This window comes from Tachypleus tridentatus, chromosome 6 (assembly GCF_004210375.1).
Source record: "Tachypleus tridentatus isolate NWPU-2018 chromosome 6, ASM421037v1, whole genome shotgun sequence".
Taxonomy (NCBI): Eukaryota; Metazoa; Arthropoda; class Merostomata; order Xiphosura; family Limulidae; genus Tachypleus; species Tachypleus tridentatus.
Genome location: NC_134830.1, coordinates 124,756,984 through 124,779,518, shown reverse-complemented (window position 1 = coordinate 124,779,518; position 22,535 = coordinate 124,756,984). Strand labels below are relative to the sequence as shown.

Here is a 22,535-nt window from a genome sequence, read left to right as displayed (position 1 = left end):
CCAAACATAGCTTTGATGTAATTTAAATGAAGTTAACTAACATTGTAATATAAAAATAAAATCAAAACATATCTTAATTTAACAAACTTAAAAGTATTGTTCAGTTTTGCAGTATTTAGCTTTTATGAATTTCTGGGACAATTTTACATTTAAGACAATGGTCTAAGTATAGAAAACCCTCTATTGCGATTTATAGGAATGAGATAATGCAAAATGCCTTATTCACTACAGGTCTTTGGTGGAGATACATTGATGATGTACTATATAGTTTTAATACCCAAGATGGGCACCACTACTTTAAGTATGTTAATAACAACACCCTAATATAACATTCACCACTGAGGATACAGAACGAACCTTCCTAAATTGAAATATTAATTGACTTCCCAAGTCTCTCAACATAGAATGAAAATAATGGACTCTACTTCATTTGGCACATGAAATAAAACCAAAAATATGTACTTATGCATTCAGTAGAATAAAGTGTTATTAAATCTACAAGATGGTAAACCATGAAAACTGTTGTGTGATATGCTATGAAACAATGATGATGGAATTTATGAAATCATTGGTTTGTTGTTTTCAGATGAATAAATGTCTCCGTCAGTATCAACAGCAGTGGCAGGATAAATTGAAAGACACAGAACATCACCTAATGGAGCTAAAGGAAAACAAAGAAAAGGTGTTTGTTTATTTGTATGCTACTTGTAATCCACTAGTACATTTTAAAATATTTTATTTGTATCTAAGCACCATGTATCTTTGTCACAACATTATTCAGGTGTCTTGTATCAAATTACCAAATTATAGTAAAAATAATGCTTTCAATTTTTAACTCAAAAATAGTTTAGAATTCCTGTTTCATTATTGTGTAACGTTTATCTGGTCTAATTTGTGAAAATAAATGAAAACTATCTTAACTCTGATTATACAGCTGTAAGGAGTGTTGCCTGTAGTGTTTTCATAATTGTTCTGCCCATCCTAAAAGTATAGGTTTCTGTTTACCAAGAATCTATTACATTGTGAAAATGTTTCATTTCTTGTTTTTAACTTGATTTTCCTTCTCTGGTTATATTACTACAGCGCTTTGTTCCCACTCTTTTATGATGTCACAGCATGTGATTTGAACATTTATTAATGAAATTTGACTTTGAAAACAGCTAGAACCAATGGCTGAATACCATTGGATAATACAGAGTATAATTTATCTGTGTCAAGGTGAAGTAAATACATTTATTTGAATGGGAAATTCTTATTCTCTGTGTGCTTGAGTACCCGGGGATCTGTAAGTATGAACAAAAGAATTGAGTGGGAAGTTAAGAACACTAAGGAACAATGCACAAGTCTGGGAATTTTTATAACTTTAAATGTTTTTTTCATCCCTGAAAATGTTTCTGTGGTAAATTATCTATCTTTAAAATCGAGTGAAATGTTTTTATGACAGATAACTGTAGTTTCAGCTATGGCAAATTATTCCAATATCTCAAATCTGTACATATTAAACATTTTTCTTATGGTTATTCTACTCAAACAATAAACAGCAATGTTTGGTATGTAAAAACTACTGAAATTAATATCGTCCATGAGTGTTTTTAATAAAGATTACAATACCTACATAGCTTGACTACAGTAATAGTAATGCCATTTTGATAAGTGAGGCTATAGGTCATGCTGCAATCTGTATCATGTTTATGATTTGTATTTGGAAGTGTTGACTACTACAGGAAGTTCATATAAGATCTTATACTTAATATTCTAAACACTTAGGAAATAAATGACCTCAAGGACCAGGTTCGAGACCTTATGTTTTACCTAGAAGCACAGGAAAAACTCCAGCATGTTTCTGAAACAACACGTCAAGAAATTGAGGAAGGGCAAATTGTCGTTGGGGCAACAGGACAATCCCATAGCAGCAACTCGCGTCACAGACGTAGAAAGCTTCGTTAACTCTTTCATGAATATCTAGAAGTATTATGTTTTATATGTGTAAATAATTCTATTGGAATCTGTTGTTTATTTGCACATATCAAAGGAAGAAAGTGAACACTTTGGAGAATATAATTCACTTATTAAGGAAATGCTAGTTGCCATTAGCGTAGCTCAGTTTACAGTTTATGATTTCTTGTTTGTTTACAGTGAATCATGTTTACTTATTATCTGCTATTCTCTTTGTTTATTGAAAAATATCATAAAAAAGGAAGCTAAAATAGCCTGATGTGCTTTAATGTCAAATTTGATTTAATCCAACAGAAATATGACAGCTAAATCTAGTTCAGGCCAAACATAAGGTTCTTCAACAGAAATACCGCTTCAGATTTTGAATACGGGAAACAAATAAATCTTGTTATTGTCTTATGTTGTTATTGAATTGAAGTACTGTTGTTAGCCTTATCTGAATGTTGTAATAATATATTAGCATTCATGAAGTGTGTGTATGCTGCACTATGTATTAAAGGAAGAGATGATACAGTTCTACAGAATCAGAATACATAGGTTTGTTGTTAGTAAACAGAAAATAATCTATGTATACATATGTATGATAATAAAAAAGTCTTATTTCAATAAGTTACTATGAAAATTATACTTTTTCTTTTACACATAAGAAATTGGAGAATATATCATCACTTGGAACTCAAGAGCTTTAGCTCACTTACTCAAGATAGTTCTGGTTTACTTACAGAACATGGGACATATTCATACTGGGATATTACTTGTATAAGATATCTCAAATTTACTTATGTAATGTGAAATATTTTTCTACTGGGATGTCACTTACAAAAAATAACTCCAGTTTACTTGAAAAACATGGAACACATTTCTTCTGGGATATTACTTACATAAGATAACTAAATTTACTTATAGAACATGGAACACATTTCTATTGGGATTTTAAGAGTGTTATCTCATGCCCACATTTTAACATATATAAAGAATACTTCCCCATGTTGCAAAATTAGCCCTTTCTGTTTGTAACCTGCACTGTAGTGATAGCAATAAGGGCTGTTGTTATGACGACTCTTCCAAGTATCATTACCAGAAACCCTCTTAGTCCAGATACAATAAATGACAAATTTACGTTTTGAAAGAGGGCAGCTGTGTCTTAATGAATAACAGGAATGCACTGTCCTTATTTGGAGTTTTGAAATTACAGAGAATTTCATAAAAACTTCAGAATTCATTGAAACAAATATTTACATTTAAAGGTTAACACCTATTGAAGTTAAACTATCATACTACAATGGAGCTATTAACTAACTATATTATATACAGGTAATAGTTTTTAATTATTTTTCTTTTAATTTTTTTGCAAAAAATATTTTTCCCAAGTCACTGAAATTTATTTTAAAAATTCCCTTTTAAATAGAAAACTTGCACAACTCTTTAATCATGGGAAAGATTTTGAAATTGCAAATTAAATTAACAATGTGAGCTTCATTTGAATAAAGAAGAGTTTTTAAAATAATAAAATAAAATAATGGTTTTAGAAAAATTTAGTCGCAATATGTGTGTTGGTTTCCTACCTATGTAAACTACTAAAATATCAAATATTTTTAACCATAGTATTAGAATGAAAAAAATCCCATTATATAAAGAATTATTGATATCAATATCTGTAGTAAAGAATTACTACAAAATGTATGTTAATTTATCCCAACCCAGTTTTGTTTTGTTTGAATTGAGCACAAAGCTAAACATTGGGCTATTTGTGCTGTGCCTGCCACTGATATGAAAACCTAGTTTCTAGTGGTGTGATTCCACAGATATACTGGAGGAGAGGGGGGATTGAACTTCAAACACCTCAATATCTTCAACAGAAGTGTAGTGCTGCTCTGTCACTTGGAATTTAAGCTGAATTCTGACACTTCAAAAATAAAACAATGTATCTAACTTGTTCATTTTGCACCCAAAGCTAAACATCTTTCATATCCAAACTCAGAATGTCGGAGAACGCTGGTTGTTTGTGATCTTTTGTATCAGCTGGTAGAGCTCTCTCCGAATGCCAAGCGAACACGTACTGTCACTCGTCCTCAGGAGCTGACTTCAAGCAGTGTGTAATTTCTCCAATTTGATAGCAGGTTTCACAGAATTATAGTGGTTAAATATTGTATGTCACATGGTTATTAAGACACATTTGTGTGTATTCAATTCAGTACTGATGTTAAGTAACCCCAAATTATAAGTGTTTCACAGAATCTATTTATTTAAAACATTTACACAAATAGAAATAAGGTTGACTGCAATACCCTTACTCTGATGGTGACAACACACGTCTGACAGGTCGTGACAGGATCCTGGCACTATAAGTTAAGTCTATTGATCTTTGTAACGTGTCGAAATACTGAAGCAAACTTCAATAATATATTAATTATGCTCTAATCAGTATTATTTATATAAATAAAAAAGGCCTAGTGTCAAAGATTTGATATGAATGGACTCCATGTAACAACCTTTTACTTTCATACAACCATCCTACTGTTAGGCATGTTGTAAGTCTCGAAATTTATGTTCTAGTGTTTATAAAGTTTTGTTAATCTGTGAACGTAACCTATAGCAAATGGTATTGGTGAAGTAAATTAGTTTGGGCCCGGCATGGCCAAGCGTGTTAAGGCGTTTGACTCTTAATCTGAGGGTCGCGGGTTCACATCCCCATCGCGCCAAACATGCTCGCCCTTTCAGGCGTGGGGGCGTTATAAAGTGACGGTCAATCCCACTACTCGTTGGTAAAAGAGTAGCCCAAGAGTTGGTGGTGGGTTGTGATAACTAGCTGCCTTCCCTCTAGTCTTACACTGCTAAATTAGGGACGGCTAGCACAGATAGCCCTCGAGTAGCTTTGTGCGAAATTCAAAAAACAAACAAACAATCGTATTAGTTTATACTAAACAATCCAAAGTAACTGACCCGGTGATAATACACATGCGTTAAAATACTAGTATTACTACAATCTAATAGACTGTAGTCTTTGATTAGTCTTTGCTAACAAAATCTGTGTCGCCACTCAACGAAATTACTCCAACTATACAAAGATCAAAATGTTTCTAATTATCTTCTTCTTTTTTTGTAATTTCCCCCGAAAGACTAACCACTCTCACTATTCCACAGTAATGTGTTGTCTGACAGTCAGTTAGTAGACACTAAAATAACGTCATATAAGATACGCTTAAATTGACGTCAGTAAAATGTGCGCTTGCCACGAATTACGAGAATAATTGCGCATTCTGTAGGCTGTAACACAGCATAACATAATAAGCTTCAAACGCAAGAAATAGAGATATTTGTTACTCTTAATATTCGTTTTATTTATTCTTGAAACAAAACACCTTTAGGGACCGTGTGGAGGTAATTCTAGTTATTTTAACATTGCATTTTCATTTAAATATATATAAGAATTAAAATATTTAGTTATTCCATACTGGTTTTCTTCTGTGATGTATTTCACCAAATGATGCAAAGTGTATCTTGTTTGTTTATGAGAATATAATTTTCCACCCGGAAGTGAGCCTAATTGTCTAAAATTTCCTGATTATTTCTAATCAGTCTATTATACAAATAGTAGTAATATTCGCAACTCTTCATTTCTCAAGCACGTTCCCACTGTGTATTGACACTAGAGAAAGAGGTTTGTGTATATAACGTTTTAACTCATTTAAAACTCTACTAAAATGGTAACTTAGCACCAAGTGATCCATACGTACAGGATTTATATTAATTTTAATATTTTCCAGAGAATGCCAAGAGGCAGGGTTATTGTTAATATCTTTTTTGAATAATAATAATCAAATAAAACACACGAAAACATTTAAATGAACAACAATTACATAATGTTTATTTGTTTTTTCCCTTAATTTTGTGCAAAAATACTTGAGAGCTTTCTACGACAATAGTCTCAAAAAGTGAAGCAATGGCCTACAACAAAGGCAGCTTGTTAACATGAAGTCTTTTTACCACGTTAGAAAATGATTGAAAGATAAAGCATGTTTATTAATGGAATTCGAACCCGCGACCTATAAACTGCGAATCAAGTGACCTAACCGCAAAGATATGCTAAATCTCATCACATAGTTTTCGATAAAATATATTGCAACCAACAGCCTTTAATTCTCATAAACTATTTTGGATTTCCCAAATTCGTGATTTTCCTAGAGGTCCCTCGGTGGGACAGCGGTAACTCTTCGAATTTACAATGTCAAATGCAGGGTTTCAATTGCGTGCTGCGGTTGTGTTATATATCCCGATTAGGCTTTTCTATAAGAAAATAAGTATACACACTTTTGAATAGTTTTGTAAATTTTTCATAAAAAAAGAAGAGATTTGCACTCATTCGTATATTTCTTCTTTTAGTCTTTACATATATACTGAGTTCAGTAAGTGGTTAATTACAATTTACAAGTAAGCATTTTTATATGTATAATGGTAGGCCTATCCTTTCTTGTTTTACATTATCTAAAAAAGGCCAACCAGATTTATATAATAATATCACTTTTGTATAATGTGTAAAAAAATCACAGTTGTAGTGTTATTTTGTTAAAATCTGAAAATTACACTGGAAATTTGAAGTATAAAACAATCACTGAAATGAAACTGGTCACTTCTGTTTTTGCACCAGTACTGGTAATGTGTAAAAATACAATGTTACGGTCATTTATGTATAATTGGAGGATATATGTTAGGTTTATGTCAAAAGTTAGCGAACCGAGGATACCGCAATCAAACTTCATCAACTCGTCTAGCTTTCAAAAGAATAAATTTAGATTTACCAATTTGAAATCTGAAAATAATCTTTACCATCGTAATCCAGCAACAAATCTTCACCCCCAAAAAGGACATTTGACCAATCAAAATCTTGATGTTTCCACGAACATGCGAAAGTCTTGCAACAAATCTGTATCATACTCATTAATGAGTGAAGATTTAGTGAAAGAAAATAATTCAATTAATATCTGGTATGTTTTATTGATAACTTATTATAATATTTTATTGACTTATTAGTAGTTATATTGTTTTATATTTTAGGAATTAGATAATCCATTGCATTAATAGGACAAAGGCTTTTGATGTTATGGACAATTAAAAAAGGGAATAAGAGAACAAGTTTTTGTTTTTTTTTAATTTCGTGCAAAGCTAATTTAGTGGTGTAAGACTAGAGGGAAGGCAGCTAGTCATCACCACCCACTGCCAACTCTTGGGCTACTGTTTTACCAATGAATAGTGGGATTGACTGAAACATTATAATGCCCCCACGGCTGAAAGGGCGAGCATGTTTGGTGCGACCGGAATTCGAACGCCTTAACACACTTGGGCATATGAGAGAACAAAGTTTAAGATTTGGAAAACAATTACAATGTATTTTTTAACAGAAGATATTAGTTTATAGTGTTATAGAATAAATAGTAGTGGTCTGCACTTTATAATAGTTTGAAAGGGAGAATAAATAAAAAAACCAACAATAGTGGACTTAAGATTTTACCTTTTTTGGTGGGTTTACAAAGAACCCAATGGTTACTTGTTTTATGTATTTCAAATTAGATTTCTTGTGGGCCTATGATTTCACAAAGTAAAAACTTAAAGATGTCTTGATATAAACCATTTAAGAATTTTTACAGATGAATGCCTTTTTTTAATATATTTTTCTCTAAACCATTAATACTTTCATTGTAAGATTTTAAAATATAAATGCTTAAAAATATAAGCAACTTGTTACATTTTTCTGTAACTCTATGTAGGAAAGAGAATACTATATCAGTTTATTTACATATATAGTGAGAAAAATAAGTAAATTAGGAAGTGTAGAATGTGATTCTGAACTCTAAGTGGAAAATAATATATAAATTACCAATTCCAAATGTGAAAGTAACTTGGTATAAAATATATACTTTGTCTCAAGTGGTTGACCAAATGAAGTTTAAGGATAACTTGGTTTTTCAAGGATACACATAGTTGTATTATGTCTTTACAGAGGAGAATATAATTTCAGGTTATTAGGGATAACAAAATGACAATATAATGTAAGGATATTAGGGATAACAGTTTGTGCTGGTGAAATAAAACCATAAATAAACAAAGATAGAAATGTTCAGTGTAGTTTTTAAAAGTTATTTAAATTTATTTAACTAAAACAAGGTTGCACTGTGTTGCAGTAGAACCAGATGTTATGACCTTCAAAACCTGACACTACTTCTCTTAACTTTGTGGCACTCTTTACGTTAGTGTTGTATGTGTGTGACATTTTTGTTATTTTCATGTTGTTGGGATCAAAGCAATATTTATGGTTTAGTAATAAAGTAACTGGTTTTCTGTTAGTGTAGTATCATTTGAACATGCAAAAATTTTAAGATAATATGCTTGTATCAAAATCCTTAAAGATTGTAACCTGAAAATTTATCTAAATCTAGGAGAGATACTGTGGACAAATATCAAGTGAAAGGAGAAATTCTCTATGGAGTTCATCCTGTCAGTCTAGCTTTGAAAGAAAAAAAACGACACATTTTTAAATTGTTTGTAAAACAGGTCAATAACAAAGAAATGATTCATAAAATGTCAGCATTAAATCAGATCATAGAATTAGCTCTTGCTGTTGACGTTCCTGTTCAAAAAGTGTCAAAAAGGGTCCTAAGTAACTTATCTAACAGACACGTTCATCAGGTAAGTATACACACAGTATGTATGTTAAATTATTAATAGTAATAAGAAACATATGTTTGTTTGATATGTATATAAAAAAACTCAAAATCCAAGTTAAAACATAAACAAAAGTGTACAAAATAAAGCCAGTTATTTACAATGAAACTTATGATATTTGTTATGTTCAAATTAACAAGTAACAAGCCTTAAACTTTTTAACTTAGTATCTCCAGATGGGGCTTTTGACTTCTCTATAAATACAGGTTAATATAGTTCAGTGTCTGATCACATTAGAAACCAAATCCATAATTTGGAGTTAAGAAAACACTTTAAAAGTTTGTATCATCTATGTTGCAAAAAACCATAACCTAGAAAGTATAATTATTTTGTATTTGCTGTCACTAATCTTTAATATCTACTATTTTTAATATAAAAATAATCCATTAAAATGGTATATATTATTATTTACCAAACATGAAAAACCTAACTCATCAAAATTACAGGTTACAGAAATGAATCTGCTTGAAACTTTCTAAGTGTAACACTTATAAATTCATATAATTTAATAGACTTTACATTTCTTTTTTGTCTCTAAAGGGAGTGTGTTTGGATGTTAGTAAACTGAAAATGAAGAATGAACAAGATGTTTTTCTTAACTTGTAAGTACAATTTGTATGAAAGTATAAATTATCTTCTACTTTATGTAATGACACCATTCACATTATTTGTATTATATCTGCATTCAAGTGGCATTCAGCATGTATGTATTGTCACTAACTAATTTATGTATGCAAATATGATTGTGTTCAGTCATTCATCTATAAATAATCAAATAACTTTAAAATAATGTCTCACTTTTGATAATTAGCATAAATAAAATTAAATACTGCAGTGTTTCATAAGTCTGTCACCATTATTCATCTTTAAGTGACTGTATTATAAACACTAAGATACATATAGTAGGTTAGTGTTATTCATCTTTAAGTGACTGTATTATAAACACTAAGGTACATACAGTAGGTTAGTGTTATTCATCTTTAAGGGACCATATTATAAACACTAAGGTACATACAGTAGGTTAGTGTTGTTCGTCTTTAAGAGACTGTATTATAAACACTAAGGTATTTAAAATATGCTAATGTTAATCAGCTTTAAAGGACTGTCTTATTATAATTTCTAATGTTTGTGTCATTATCAATAGATGTAAAATAGTAAATTTTTAATGATATTTTTAATATTGTTTGTATGTGTAGCTAAAGAAAATATGTTTTATACTCTTATAAAAATCTGTCATTGAATTTGTATAGCTAAAGAAATTATGTTTTATACTCTTATAAAAATCTGTCATTGTATTTGTATTCTATTATTTTAAAACTAAAATTTTGTGGATTTCCAGAAAAGACAAAAAATGTTTGTCCAACAAACAACTTCCAGTGTTGTTGGTATTGGATCAAATACAAGCAAGTAGACATAATTGTTTTGTTTAAGATATAAAGTCTTTAATTTAAATATTATTGTTATATAACCATACATTATTTAAATTTTTTGGTTAAACATAACTGTAAATTCTCAGTACTTATATTGATAAGAGTGAATGACTATTTTTCTCCACTTATTTGCAATGTTGATTTTGCTAGTTTTGCATTAAAAACCATACAGTAGTTCTATAGACATACCTTTTTATACTGATTTGTTTAGCTTAGTTGCACATTACATTTCACTGTTGTTATATTTCTGTAGACATATCTTTGTATACTGATTTGTAAACATTAGTTACACTTTCCATTTCAGTGCTGTTATAGTTCTATAGATGTACCTTGTTATACTGATTTGTCTAGCTTAGTTTAGTTACACTTTCCATTTCAGTACTGTTATAGTTCTATAGATGTACCTTGTTATACTGATTTGTCTAGCTTAGTTTAGGTACACTTTCCATTTCAGTACTGATATAGTTCTGTGGACATACAGTTTTATACTTATTTGTCTAGTTTAGTTTAGTTACACTTTCCATTTCTGTTATAGTTCTATAGATGTACCTTGTTATACTGATTTGTCTAGCTTAGTTTAGTTACACTTTCCATTTCAGTGCTGTTATAGTTCTATAGATGTACCTTGTTATACTGATTTGTCTAGCTTAGTTTAGTTACACTTTCCATTTCAGTACTGTTATAGTTCTATAGATGTACCTTGTTATACTGATTTGTCTAGCTTAGTTTAGGTACACTTTCCATTTCAGTACTGTTATAGTTCTGTGGACATACAGTTTTATACTTATTTGTCTAGTTTAGTTTAATTACACTTTCCATTTCAGTGCTGTTATAGTTCTATGGATGTACCTTGTTATACTGATTTGTCTAGCTTAGTTTAGTTACACTTTTCATTTCAGTGCTGTTATAGTTCTATAGATGTACCTTGTTATACTGATTTGTCTAGCTTAGTTTAGTTACACTTTCCATTTCAGTACTGTTATAGTTCTATAGATGTACCTTGTTATACTGATTTGTCTAGCTTAGTTTAGGTACACTTTCCATTTCAGTACTGTTATAGTTCTGTGGACATACAGTTTTATACTTATTTGTCTAGTTTAGTTTAATTACACTTTCCATTTCAGTGCTGTTATAGTTCTATGGATGTACCTTGTTATACTGATTTGTCTAGCTTAGTTTAGTTACACTTTTCATTTCAGTGCTGTTATAGTTCTACAGACGTACCTTTTTATAGTAATTTGTTTGACATAGATTAATTACAAATCAGTCCCCTCATGACTGATCTTTCAAAAAATGCCAGTTAGATATATCTTTATATTGAATAGGTTTACAAGATCAAAGTAGACAGTTAAACCTGCATGAGAAAACATTGGTTGCTTAGAGTTGATAATAAATGACAGATGTTATAACAGAAAGATAAATTTTTAGGTCGAGACATTGGTAAAAATCTTTATTCAGTATACAGATGTGTCAATAAAAAATATGGAACTCTCCATAGATGCTACAGTGAAATGGCCGTTATAATGGAAATAATAAAAGTTATGCAATATTACAACAATATTTATCTGTGTACAACTTTGCATTGTGAAAGTCATCTTGTTAAACAATGTTCTCTGGATTTATAAACTTAATTTGTTTTTTATGTGAAATACAAACTAATTTTTGATGGTTGTACTGTTTTAGGATCCAATGAATTTTGGTGCAGTTGTGAGATCAGCATATTACTTTGGAATTGACTGTGTATTAGTTGTAAAGGATAATAGGTATGCTTGATACTAGTTGTAATACTAATAAGTATGTTTTTACTAGTTGTAAAACTAATAGGTATGTTTTAAACTAGTTGTAAAACTAATAGGTATTTTTGATACTAGTTGTAAAACTGATAAGTATGGTTGATACTAGTTGTAAAACTGATAAGTATGCTTGATACTAGTTGTAAAACTGATAAGTATGCTTGATACTAGTTGTAAAACTAATAGGTATGCTTTATACTAGTTGTAAAATTAATACGTGTTTGTTTGTTTTGAATTTTGTGCAAAGCTACTCAATGGCTATCTGCACTAGCCATCCCTAATTTAGCAGTGTAAGACCCACCTCTAACTCTTGGACTACTCTTTTACCAATGAATAGTGGGATTTACCATCACATTATAATGCCCCATGGCGAAAAGAACGAGCATGTTTGTTGTGACAGGGATTCAAACCCTTGGCCCTCAGATTACGAGTTGAACGCCTTGACCCACCTTGCCATACTGGGCTACTATTACGTGTGTTTTACACTAGTTGTAAAACTAATAAATGTGTTTTATACCAGTTGCAAAATATACATGCATTTTATACTAGTTGTAAAAGACAATAGGTGTGTTTTGTATTAGTTGTAAAAGACAATAGGTGTATTTTATACTAGTTGTAAAAGACAATAGGTGTGTTTTGTATTAGTTGTAAAAGACAATAGGTGTGTTTTGTATTAGTTGTAAAAGACAATAGGTGTATTTTATACTAGTTGTAAAAGACAATAGGTGTGTTTTGTATTAGTTGTAAAAGACAATAGGTGTATTTTATACTAGTTGTAAAAGACAATAGGTGTGTTTTGTATTAGTTGTAAAAGACAATAGGTATGTTTTATTTTGGAATAGATTGTGTACTTGTTATGGAAGAAACATGAATTTTATTTATACTATGGAATGTTTAAAATAATGGCATGTATTAATGTTTTTAAATAGTACATAAGGAAGTACAAAACAAGTATTTGTATCATAGTAATGTGGCTAACATAACAATGAATAGCGACTACATTTTATTTACTATTAGTTGAGTGTGAAATGTTTCTTGGACTTGAAAGTTTATGTAAATGATTTGGTTATTATTTTTATCAGTAAGCTAAAGTATTTGTTGATCATTCGATACATAACTGTTTTGTTACTCTTCAGTTGTAGACTATCACCTGTTGTTAGTAAAGCCAGTGCTGGCTCCTTAGAAGTTTTAGATCTCTACCAAGTAAATAGCCTACCAGCATTTTTAGAGGTTAGTAAAACTGCTATAGTAATCAAGTTAAGGTTGCTATTCTTCAAAATATTTCCCTGTTAAATTATCTCATTTGAAATTTTTTATAGTTTGTCAAAATTAATCTTTGCTTAGTTATCCAGCATTCATGTTATTATTACCAGGTATTTTTATTTTAACAAATTTTTCTTGTTGTTAACCAAAATATGTTTCATCCATGCCCGACTTTGCATAAATGTACCCGATGCTTCAATGTTCAATGATATTTATGTTTTTACATTATGGCACTTGGCCATTGATAAAATCAAGTAAGTCTAAGTTGTAGAGTGTTAGCAAATAGAGTTGTGTGTATTTTGTTATATGTTTAGCTTATTCTGAAGGTTAACTTCTTTCCTCTGTTTTCCACTAGTATGATCTGTAACATCTGAATGTTAACTTCTTACCTCTGTTTTCCACTAGTATGATCTGTAACATCTGAATGTTAACTTCTTACCTCTCTGTGTTTTTCACTAGTGTGATCTGTAACATCTGAATGTTAACTTCTTACCTCTGTTTTCCACTAGTATGATCTGTAACATCTGAATGTTAACTTCTTACCTCTGGTTTCCACTAGTGTGATCTGTAACATCTGAAAGTTAACTTCTTACCTCTGTTTTCCACTAGTGTGATCTGTAACATCTGAATGTTAACTTCTTACCTCTGTTTTCCACTAGTATGATCTGTAACATCTGAATGTTAACTTCTTATCTCTGTTTTCCACTAGTATGATCTGTAACATCTGAAAGTTAACTTCTTACCTCTGTTTTCCACTAGTATGATCTGTAACATAAAGTGTTTTATTTGTAATGTGTTCTGTGTTTAGACTTATTTTCCCCTTTTCTTTTATTGCATGTTTTAATGACATCCAGAAGATGAAACAAGAAGGTTGGAATATTGTTGGAACTAGAGGTTATAGTAAAAATAATAATTATACTGAAAATATCCCACTGGTTTCTGTACAAGATTTCATACTGGCTAAACCAACTGTGATAATAATTGGTAAGCTACTTTCCATATTGTTAGTAAAAGAAGTTTTCTGTCAGAGGTTTTAATGAGAGATTTTTGGTAATCTTGGATAAATTACACTATGTAACAAACCTTTTACGTGTTCTTGTTCCTGAGCAGAAAGTGTTGTTTCCCAGTTGCTTGCGCCTAAAGTAAATGGAAAAGACGTATTTTTCTCTTCAAACTTTGCTTTTGTGACCTGGGTAATGAAATTTTCAAATTTATTCAGTTTCCCGAACATTACACGTAGGCTCAGTGTTGAGTAGCTGATAGAGAATTTTCTCGAACTTTTCATAGTAATATATGTACAAGGGCTCACCACTCACCATTTCTGTTTAGTTCTAGCTGCCTAAGTGAACACATAGACCTATCTGAATTTATCAGAGATGGAATCATAAAGCTGCAAACATTTTCCAGATGCATTCTGCTATGTATGTGGCCAATTTAACAAGACGAGTGAAAAAGCACTCTGTGACAACATTTGTGAAAATGTATGAAGCCAACAAGACATATTTTGGCATGTCTGTTGGGGATCATGGCAAATCCTGGGCACCTCATTTTACCTGCAAGCACTGCAAAAAAACTCAAGACAATTTTTGCTTGCTTGAATAGTAAGATTTTATATTATACAAATTTTAGACCTTTTAAAATTTGAATATCTTTTGGTGCACATCAAAAAGGAATATAACAGAGCCAAGACCTTGCTAGATGCCTTGAAGTATGATGAATATCACTGGGAGGTTATCAGAGATTTCAAAATAGTGGCATTCTTGATGGGTCTCCAAGAAGACTTTACCAAGTTTCCCTGTTATCTTTGTCTTTGGGACAGCAGGGACATTGCAGTGCACTACAACAGAAAGCACTGGCCACAATGGACCAAGTTCTCTGTGGGGAGGCATAATGTCAAGTGTGAGCCACTAGTGGACCTCCAGAAGATGTTCCCACCATTGCACATAAAATTGGGTCTCATGAAACAATCTGTCAAAGCTCTTGATAAGGAGTCTGCATGCTTCAAGTACCTTCGAGACTTCTTCCCTAAGCTGTCTGAGGCAAAGGTCAAAGCTGGTGTCTTTGTTGGACCACAAATAAAAAAAGATCCTGTAGTGCACAGAATTTCCCAAGAAGCTCAGTAGGAAGGAGAAAAAAGCTTGGGGCAGCTTTGTCGCAGTGGTTCGGGTCTTTTTGGGCAATCACAAGGCTGTAAATTATGTGAAACTGGTTGAGGCTCTGGTGAAGAAATACGACAAAACGGGCTACAGGATGTCCCTGAAAGTCCATATCCTTGACGCTTATCTTGATAACGTCAAGGAGAACATGGGAGCATACTCAGAAGAGCAAGGTGAGTGCTTCCACCAAGATATTGTGGACTTTGAATGCAGCTACCGAGGAGCATATAACGAAAACATGATGGAAGACTATATTTGGGGGCTGCTATGTGAAAGTGATTTACATTACAGTTGCAAAAATTGAAAAACTACTCACTTCTAAAAATTTTTGTATAACTTTGGTATAAATAAATACATGTAAAGCTTGATTAATATGTTGTTTTATTCAGACCTTATGTAAATGAAATTGTGTAAATTTGCCCATTTTTACATAGAAAATAGGTTAATTTCTAAATTTCATTATCCAGGTCACAAAAGCAAATTTTGAAGGAAATAATGGCCATTTTATGTGCTTTTACAACATAAGCAATTAAGAAATAACACATACTATCCAGGAACAAAATTTGTGTTACATAGTATTATTCTATGTTACATTTTCTAACACTGAGGCATCTTATTGGGTGATACCAATGTATAGGTTTAGTAATACTCTAAGGTACTTTGCATGTTTTCAGTCACTTGGTTCAGTAATACACTGGAGTACTTTAAAATCTCCCATCACTGTCAAAATGATAATGTTATGCACATACATGTGAGAACATCTTAATATGTACATAATCTTATAACATTGGAAACAATATAGACAAGCCACAAAGACATTTTATTCACTCAAGACAACTTGATTAGAACATGCATGTTCCTGTATAAAGCAAGAATTGTATTTTCTGGATTTATTATAAATGAACTTATCAGTGGGTTTTCAAAAGTCTAACTTTCAGAGTATGTCACATTCTATGTTTATTATAGAGCAGACTTTAGTTGGCTTTGTTCTATTCTATGTTCATTATAGATAGACTTTAGTTGGCTTTGTTACATTCTGTATTCATTATAGACAAACTGTTTAGTCAGCTTTGTTACATTCTGTATTCATTATAGACAAGACTGTTTAGTTGGCTTTGTTACATTCTGTATTCATTATAGACAAGACTGTTTAGTTGGCTTTGTTACATTCTGTATTCATTATAGACAGACTGTTTAGTCAGCTTTGTTACATTCTGTATTCATTATAGACAGACAGTTTAGTCAGCTTTGTTACATTCTGTATTCATTATAGACAGATTGTTTAGTCAGCTTTGTTACATTCTGTATTCATTATAGACAGACTATTTAGTCAGGTTTGTTATATTCTGTTCCTGAGTGCACTTTTTATTAACTTCAATTTCAAAAATCATTACTGCAGTTTGATACCATTATGGACAAGTATATTTCCAACACATTTTGAATGTTAGGAAATGTTTGGATATGGAGAAAAAGAAACATTTTAATTCTACTGATTTCGTTTGGTCAATGTGTGTGAATGAATATTGTAGCTCTTGAATTTTTAGTATTGAAAAGTGGATCAGTTCATTTTATGTCTCAGTTGCAGTGTCATTTGAAAAAACAGACACAACATTTTATAGCGCGGCTGATTTCTTGACACGAAAAAGATGGTAATTTGGAAAGGAATCATATCTGGTGGCAACATTCTTATGTGCATCAAGACAATATTTCAATGCAGGGGCAATTTGGTCGAACACAACAAAATATAGTTCATTCCTGAACTTATCTATGGGTGATACTATGGCATCCACTGCATCTCCATCATCATTGTGATGGTTGTGCACCTGGAGACACTTGTAAACTGAACTATACTCACTATGGCCATATAATTCAGCACTTTGGTTTTCAAATTTGGTTTTTCAAACCTTGTTCTTTTTCATATTTTAAAATTATTTAAGGCTAGAGTAAATAAAATACATAATAATAATATACTTAAATTCTTTCATGAGGTATGCTCTCAAGTAGCTCATGTGTAGTGTAAGTTGAGAATGTAACATAAGTTGTACATTCACCAGTGATTTATAGCTTATTATGGCCCACATAGTGGTTGGACATGGTTGAAATGGCATTAGAATGAAATAATTTAAGTATAATATAAATAGATATATACCGTTTATAACTGTTATAGATAAATGAATGTAGTTTCATGTAACAATTTGAAGCCATTCTGGAGAGAAAAAGTGATTTAGATTTATTTGATTTTTTCTGTTGATGGTTACAAGGTCAGTCAAATCGACCAACCATGTATAGAGCTAGGGTAGATGAGATAACAGATAAAATATGATGTTTCACTTATAAGAAATGTTTGGAATTTAGGGTTTTTTTTAAAGATTATACAAATGAATTTGAAATGAAGAAATGTGTTTTTAATCTTAACATAAATATTACTTTGCACTCAGACTGTTGAAGAAAACTTGAATTTTCATGGGCAAATCTTTCATATAAATGAAGTCATCAAATATACTGATTTTCTGTGTATAAATGACTTTTAACATTTACTAAACTTCTGGCACATTTTGTGAGGATACACATATTGTATTAAAATTTATAATAATAAAACTATATATTAGTACAAAATGTTCATGTGGTTGGTTGCTGGGACAAAGCTCATATTGAGAGAGTTAATTTAATAAGATATCTATAAATTTTATTGATTTGTATATTTTTTGTTTCTGTATGGGTCCACCTTAGACCATACACCCCTGGCAGTTTGCCAAACCACCCAAGTCTTAATTCATCACTTATTACTCAGATACAAAAAGTTTGAATGTTGGACAAAGTGATAAAGTTGTTATTAATGAAAGAGAATATACTTTGAATAAACAGGCATTTGTAGTGATGAGGTTAGTGGATTGTATATGACTAACAAGTGTTTTTAAATTATGTAATGTCCATTCGTGGTTTGTCATAAGTTCTGCTCGATAAGAAACACTTAGATCAACATGGGTGGAGTTGAACATTTAATGGCTTTCTTGATTTTAAGGGACCATATGAACTACTTAGCAGACACTTTTTTGGCCATTCCACCATTTATGGGGATCATTGACTCCTGGGCTGTTGCTATTTTAGAGTCCTGTAGTTCATTTGTCTTCTTGTTGAACACTGGTTTTCAAACTTAATAACAAGAGATTCCTCCATTGTATGTTGGAAGTAGAGGTAATAGAGGGTGATGCTGAATAAACCAGAAATAGGCATATACTATATTTACCAGGAATATGTTGAATCATCCACTAGAAGACTCTGCGGTCAAATAAAAAACATAATGCTAAATTCTACAATGCTGGTAGTATGACCAATCTCTCTCTGAAAAATGTTGATATTGTGACAGTAAAATTATTTCAGCTGTATGTTAAAATTACTTGCTCTTGAAACCAGGTGGATATTCCTTTCTAGATTTAGAATAGTTTCTTTTTGTTGCTTTTATTTAGGTTACTGAAATACAGTGTTCAGTGATATAATAGTCTGTTGTATTTGTGATAAATTGTATGTTTCATTAAAGAAAACTCTTAGTTCCATATAATGTAAACTACAACAAATGTATGTGTTTTAGATGCATCCTGTAGTTTTCTTCTGATTTTTTTAAAGGTAATGAAGGTAGGGGAGTGTCATATCATGTACACGATCTTTGTGATGCATTTCTGACTGTTCCTCCTGGTCAGTTACTTTACACAGACATTGAGTCTTTAAACGTGTCTGTTGCAACAGGTAGGTTTGGCTCAAGACTAGTGGTGATTTCTGATAAACATTAGCTATGTTTTTATGAATCAGTATTTTAACATGTTGCATATAATTAGTTGAAACTTGTACACAAAACAAATTCTGAAGAGTGGTATAATTTTGGATTTAGGTTTTATTTATTAACTTCTTAGCTGTGGAGTTTTATCAAATAAATTATCAACCAACAAAAATTTAGTGATCAGGTGGCTGTATTTTGCAGGCTGTTGCTCAAAAGATATTAAAGTGCACCAGATGGCACATTCCACAGCTAAGGGGTTAACTTCTGTAGTACTCTTAGCTGTTGTAAATATACAATACAATAAGAAGAATATGACCAAAGTAATCCATCATGTTTTTAATATTTATTGCATGTGATAATTTCTAGTTTTTCTCCTTTCTTACCATATAAAACAAATTAAAATTTTCAATTTATACATCAAGAGGGAAGCAAATTAATGTTAATTTTATAAAAATCCCCAATCATCACATAATAATTACTTGGGAATTTAAATAGTGCAATTTAGCATTTTTTAAAGAATACACATGAATATACCCCAGCATAACATGATAATGATCTGGGGATATAAGTAGTGATATTTAACATTTTTAAAAGAATATATATTGTTAACAGCATGATTCCTGTGTTATAGGTATTAATGTTTTCTGTGTTTATTAAACTTGATATGTCTATCTCAGTGTTTATTTAATTTGGATTATAATCTAAACCTATTTACTTTGTTTCAGGTATCATACTTCATAGACTACTACAAACACAGAACAGTTAGGAAAACATATGAAAGATTTGTACAAAATCTTGCTTTCTGTTAAAATACAGTCTTCTGTTGTTGAGAAGTACTTTCACTTGAAATGATAAAAAACCCTTTTACTCAAACTGTAATGATGCTTTTTTTTACATACATTGCAGAAAATCACTTTTAACGTTAAATATAATGTTTTTAAAGTATATAAAGCAAAACCTTCCCTTCTATTTCATAAATTGTAGAAAAACACTTGAACTGTAATAATGTGTTTAAAATACAGTATTTGTAAAATATGACCTTCCCTTCTATTAAATACATTGTAGAAAAACTTACGTGAACTGTAATGTTTTAAAATATACTTTGTAAAATATAACTTTACCTTCCATTATATACATTGTAGAAAAATACTAAATTGAACTATAGTGATGTTTTTAAAATTGTCTTTCTAAAATATAACCTTCCCTTCCTTTACATACATTGTAGAAAAACACTTACTTGAACTGTAGTGTTTTTAAAATAGTATTTGTAAATTATAACCTTCCCTTCTATTAAATACATTGTAAAACACTTACTTGAACTGTAATATTTTTAAAATACAGTCGATGTAAAATATAACCTTCCCTTCTATTGTAGTTATTGAAATCTAGGTTCATTTTTGAAAAAGGGACTGCCTCTTGGAGTGTAGCATTTATTAAAAAAGAAAGATTATTTTCAGACTATACTTATATACATGAAACAAAGCATTTTCTCTTTAAGTAAAAATGACTTGTAAATAAAAACGCCTTTTGTTAAAATGTTTTTATTTGAACAAAGTATAAATCGCACTATATAACTTGAGATATTTATTAAAACGTTTCTGTTGTATGGGCAGTTGAAAGAAGGTAAAAGTTACGACACTGAACGTAGTTTTTATCCAAAGACTGAAGTTTGCCACAATTTTAATAAAAAAGTTAGTAAGAATTCTGTTCTTGTTTGCCTTATGAAATGTATTGTAATTGTTCTTTGATCGTATTAAACAATTTTATTATTGGGTAAATCTTACAATATGACATACTAAGAACATGCAGCATTCTTTGGTTACATCATTCACGGTTTACAAAGGACTTTACACACCACTCGTTTCTCTAGTGCAAATGTTGACATTTTGATGACACAACCTTTTCTTAACGGCGTCCGGTTGTATCCTGTTCTCGAGAAGACGCAATTTCCTTTACACAAGAGAGAATAAAGTTGAAATAACAAACAATACCAAAAGTAAACAATAATTTCCAGTTTAATATTTTAAACGTGAGTGGAGTTACTGTATTTACATATCCACTGTTAAAACCATTATACGAACATTAACTAGGGTCAGTATGGGAATTAACACTTTTATTGATAAGCAGAGAACAACGTTTAGACCCTCCTCGGCCATCTTCAGGTTAACAAAGAGTTTGCGACTGACCGTTGCCGGGTACATGTCTTTGGGTAGAGTATAAACGGGTACGGGATTGTAGGAGGCGTTGTAGTTGGATGATAGGTTATTAATTAGTATTGGTACAAAGATATTTCTTTATATTGGTTTAATTTTGGTTTTAGTTGTTGTAGAAGTCGGGCTTCTTTGGTTTTGCGCTTGTTTATATTTGTTTTCCTACTTAGTATCTGGGTGTTTTCTATGGTTATGTTGTGTTTATTTGATTTGCAGTGTTCAAAAACATGTGAAGGTGTTTTCTTTTAATCTGGTTTCCATTTTTCTGCATGTTTCTTCGGTATACACTCTCGTCCTTAAGACATATGTCCGGCAATGGTCAGTTGTAAACTCTCTCTTTGCTAATCTGGAGATGACCTTGGAAGGTCGAAACGTTGTTCCCTCCTTATCAATAAGTGTTAATACCCATACCAGCTGTTCTGAGATATATTGTTATTTCAAGTTTGTTCCTCGTCATCAAGAATTAACTAGGGTTGTAACTTGTGCTGACGAGAAACCCACATGAAGTAAAAATTTATTCTGAAGACGGGCGATATGAGTATTAGCATTTTAATTAAAGTACAGAACAACCTTTCGAACTTCTTAGGTTATGTTCAGGTAAACAAAGGGTTGTAACTGTCCGAAAGAAAGGGTTTAAGACCAAAAGCTCGCACAAAACCACACTTTCCTATATATTTGTCTGTACTGAACCTATTATGGAAGTATACGGTTTCATTAAACATAACATAACACTAAGAAAAAAAACATGGATACCCACGTTAAGAGTTGAAACATCATAATTACAAATGTAAAAATCTGAAACTGTGTGTAACACTGACACCATTTACTTTATAAAAACGTACTCAATGTGCCGGATCTAACATACTTTATTTTTGTGTTTAATTTGGCCTAATACGTGACAGTTTATACAAAGCTTTTGGAATGTTTCAGCATGATAGAAAACGTGGAATGATTTCATTTATCATCGCTTAGTTTCCAAGAAATGTTCACTGAAAAACAGTGGTTTTAAGGTGAAGTAACTCTTCCACTCAACAAGAGGAGGCGCGTTTTATTGACGAAAGGTTAGTGCGTGTTCAACCTGAAAGTTTCACAAACAAGGAAAACTTAAGATATGTGAATAATGTTAGTTAACAAACATCTGAGAGTTTTACAAGATGAAAGCCAAACTTACGTAATTAGCAAATACACTAGACATGTAGTATTATCATATGAGGTGGATGTTTTAGGAAAGT

The 22,535-nt window shown here is 31.2% G+C and overlaps 2 protein-coding genes across 7 annotated transcripts in view; both read left to right on the top strand.

The window, feature by feature from the left end:
• The window catches only part of LOC143253579 (BRCA1-associated protein), a 34,242-nt gene extending 31,676 nt beyond the window's left edge, over nt 1-2,566 (top strand). Inside the window, exons 16-17 of the mRNA XM_076507662.1 lie at nt 587-682; nt 1,768-2,566. Of these exons, the coding sequence (XP_076363777.1) occupies nt 587-682; nt 1,768-1,947 (276 nt within the window). The 3' untranslated portion in view covers nt 1,948-2,566. The remainder of the gene's footprint in view (nt 1-586; nt 683-1,767) is intronic.
• A 2,926-nt stretch (nt 2,567-5,492) lies between these two features.
• On the top strand, nt 5,493-20,792 carry LOC143253577 (rRNA methyltransferase 1, mitochondrial-like). 6 transcript variants are annotated; one of them, XM_076507659.1, is made up of 10 exons: nt 5,493-5,617; nt 6,797-6,941; nt 8,391-8,640; nt 9,217-9,278; nt 10,016-10,079; nt 11,790-11,869; nt 13,036-13,129; nt 14,017-14,146; nt 18,943-19,062; nt 19,819-20,792. In XM_076507659.1, exons 2-10 carry the CDS (start codon nt 6,859-6,861, stop codon nt 19,857-19,859), a joined length of 924 nt encoding a protein of 307 aa, XP_076363774.1. In that variant the 5' UTR covers nt 5,493-5,617; nt 6,797-6,858; the 3' UTR covers nt 19,860-20,792. The 6 variants fall into 6 exon arrangements, 5 of the variants coding, with proteins under 5 accessions (XP_076363774.1, XP_076363772.1, XP_076363771.1 ...); XM_076507657.1 differs by lacking the exon at nt 5,493-5,617 and adding an exon at nt 5,896-6,257; XM_076507658.1 differs by lacking the exon at nt 5,493-5,617 and adding an exon at nt 5,904-6,362.
• Nucleotides 20,793-22,535: the final 1,743 nt, after the last annotated feature.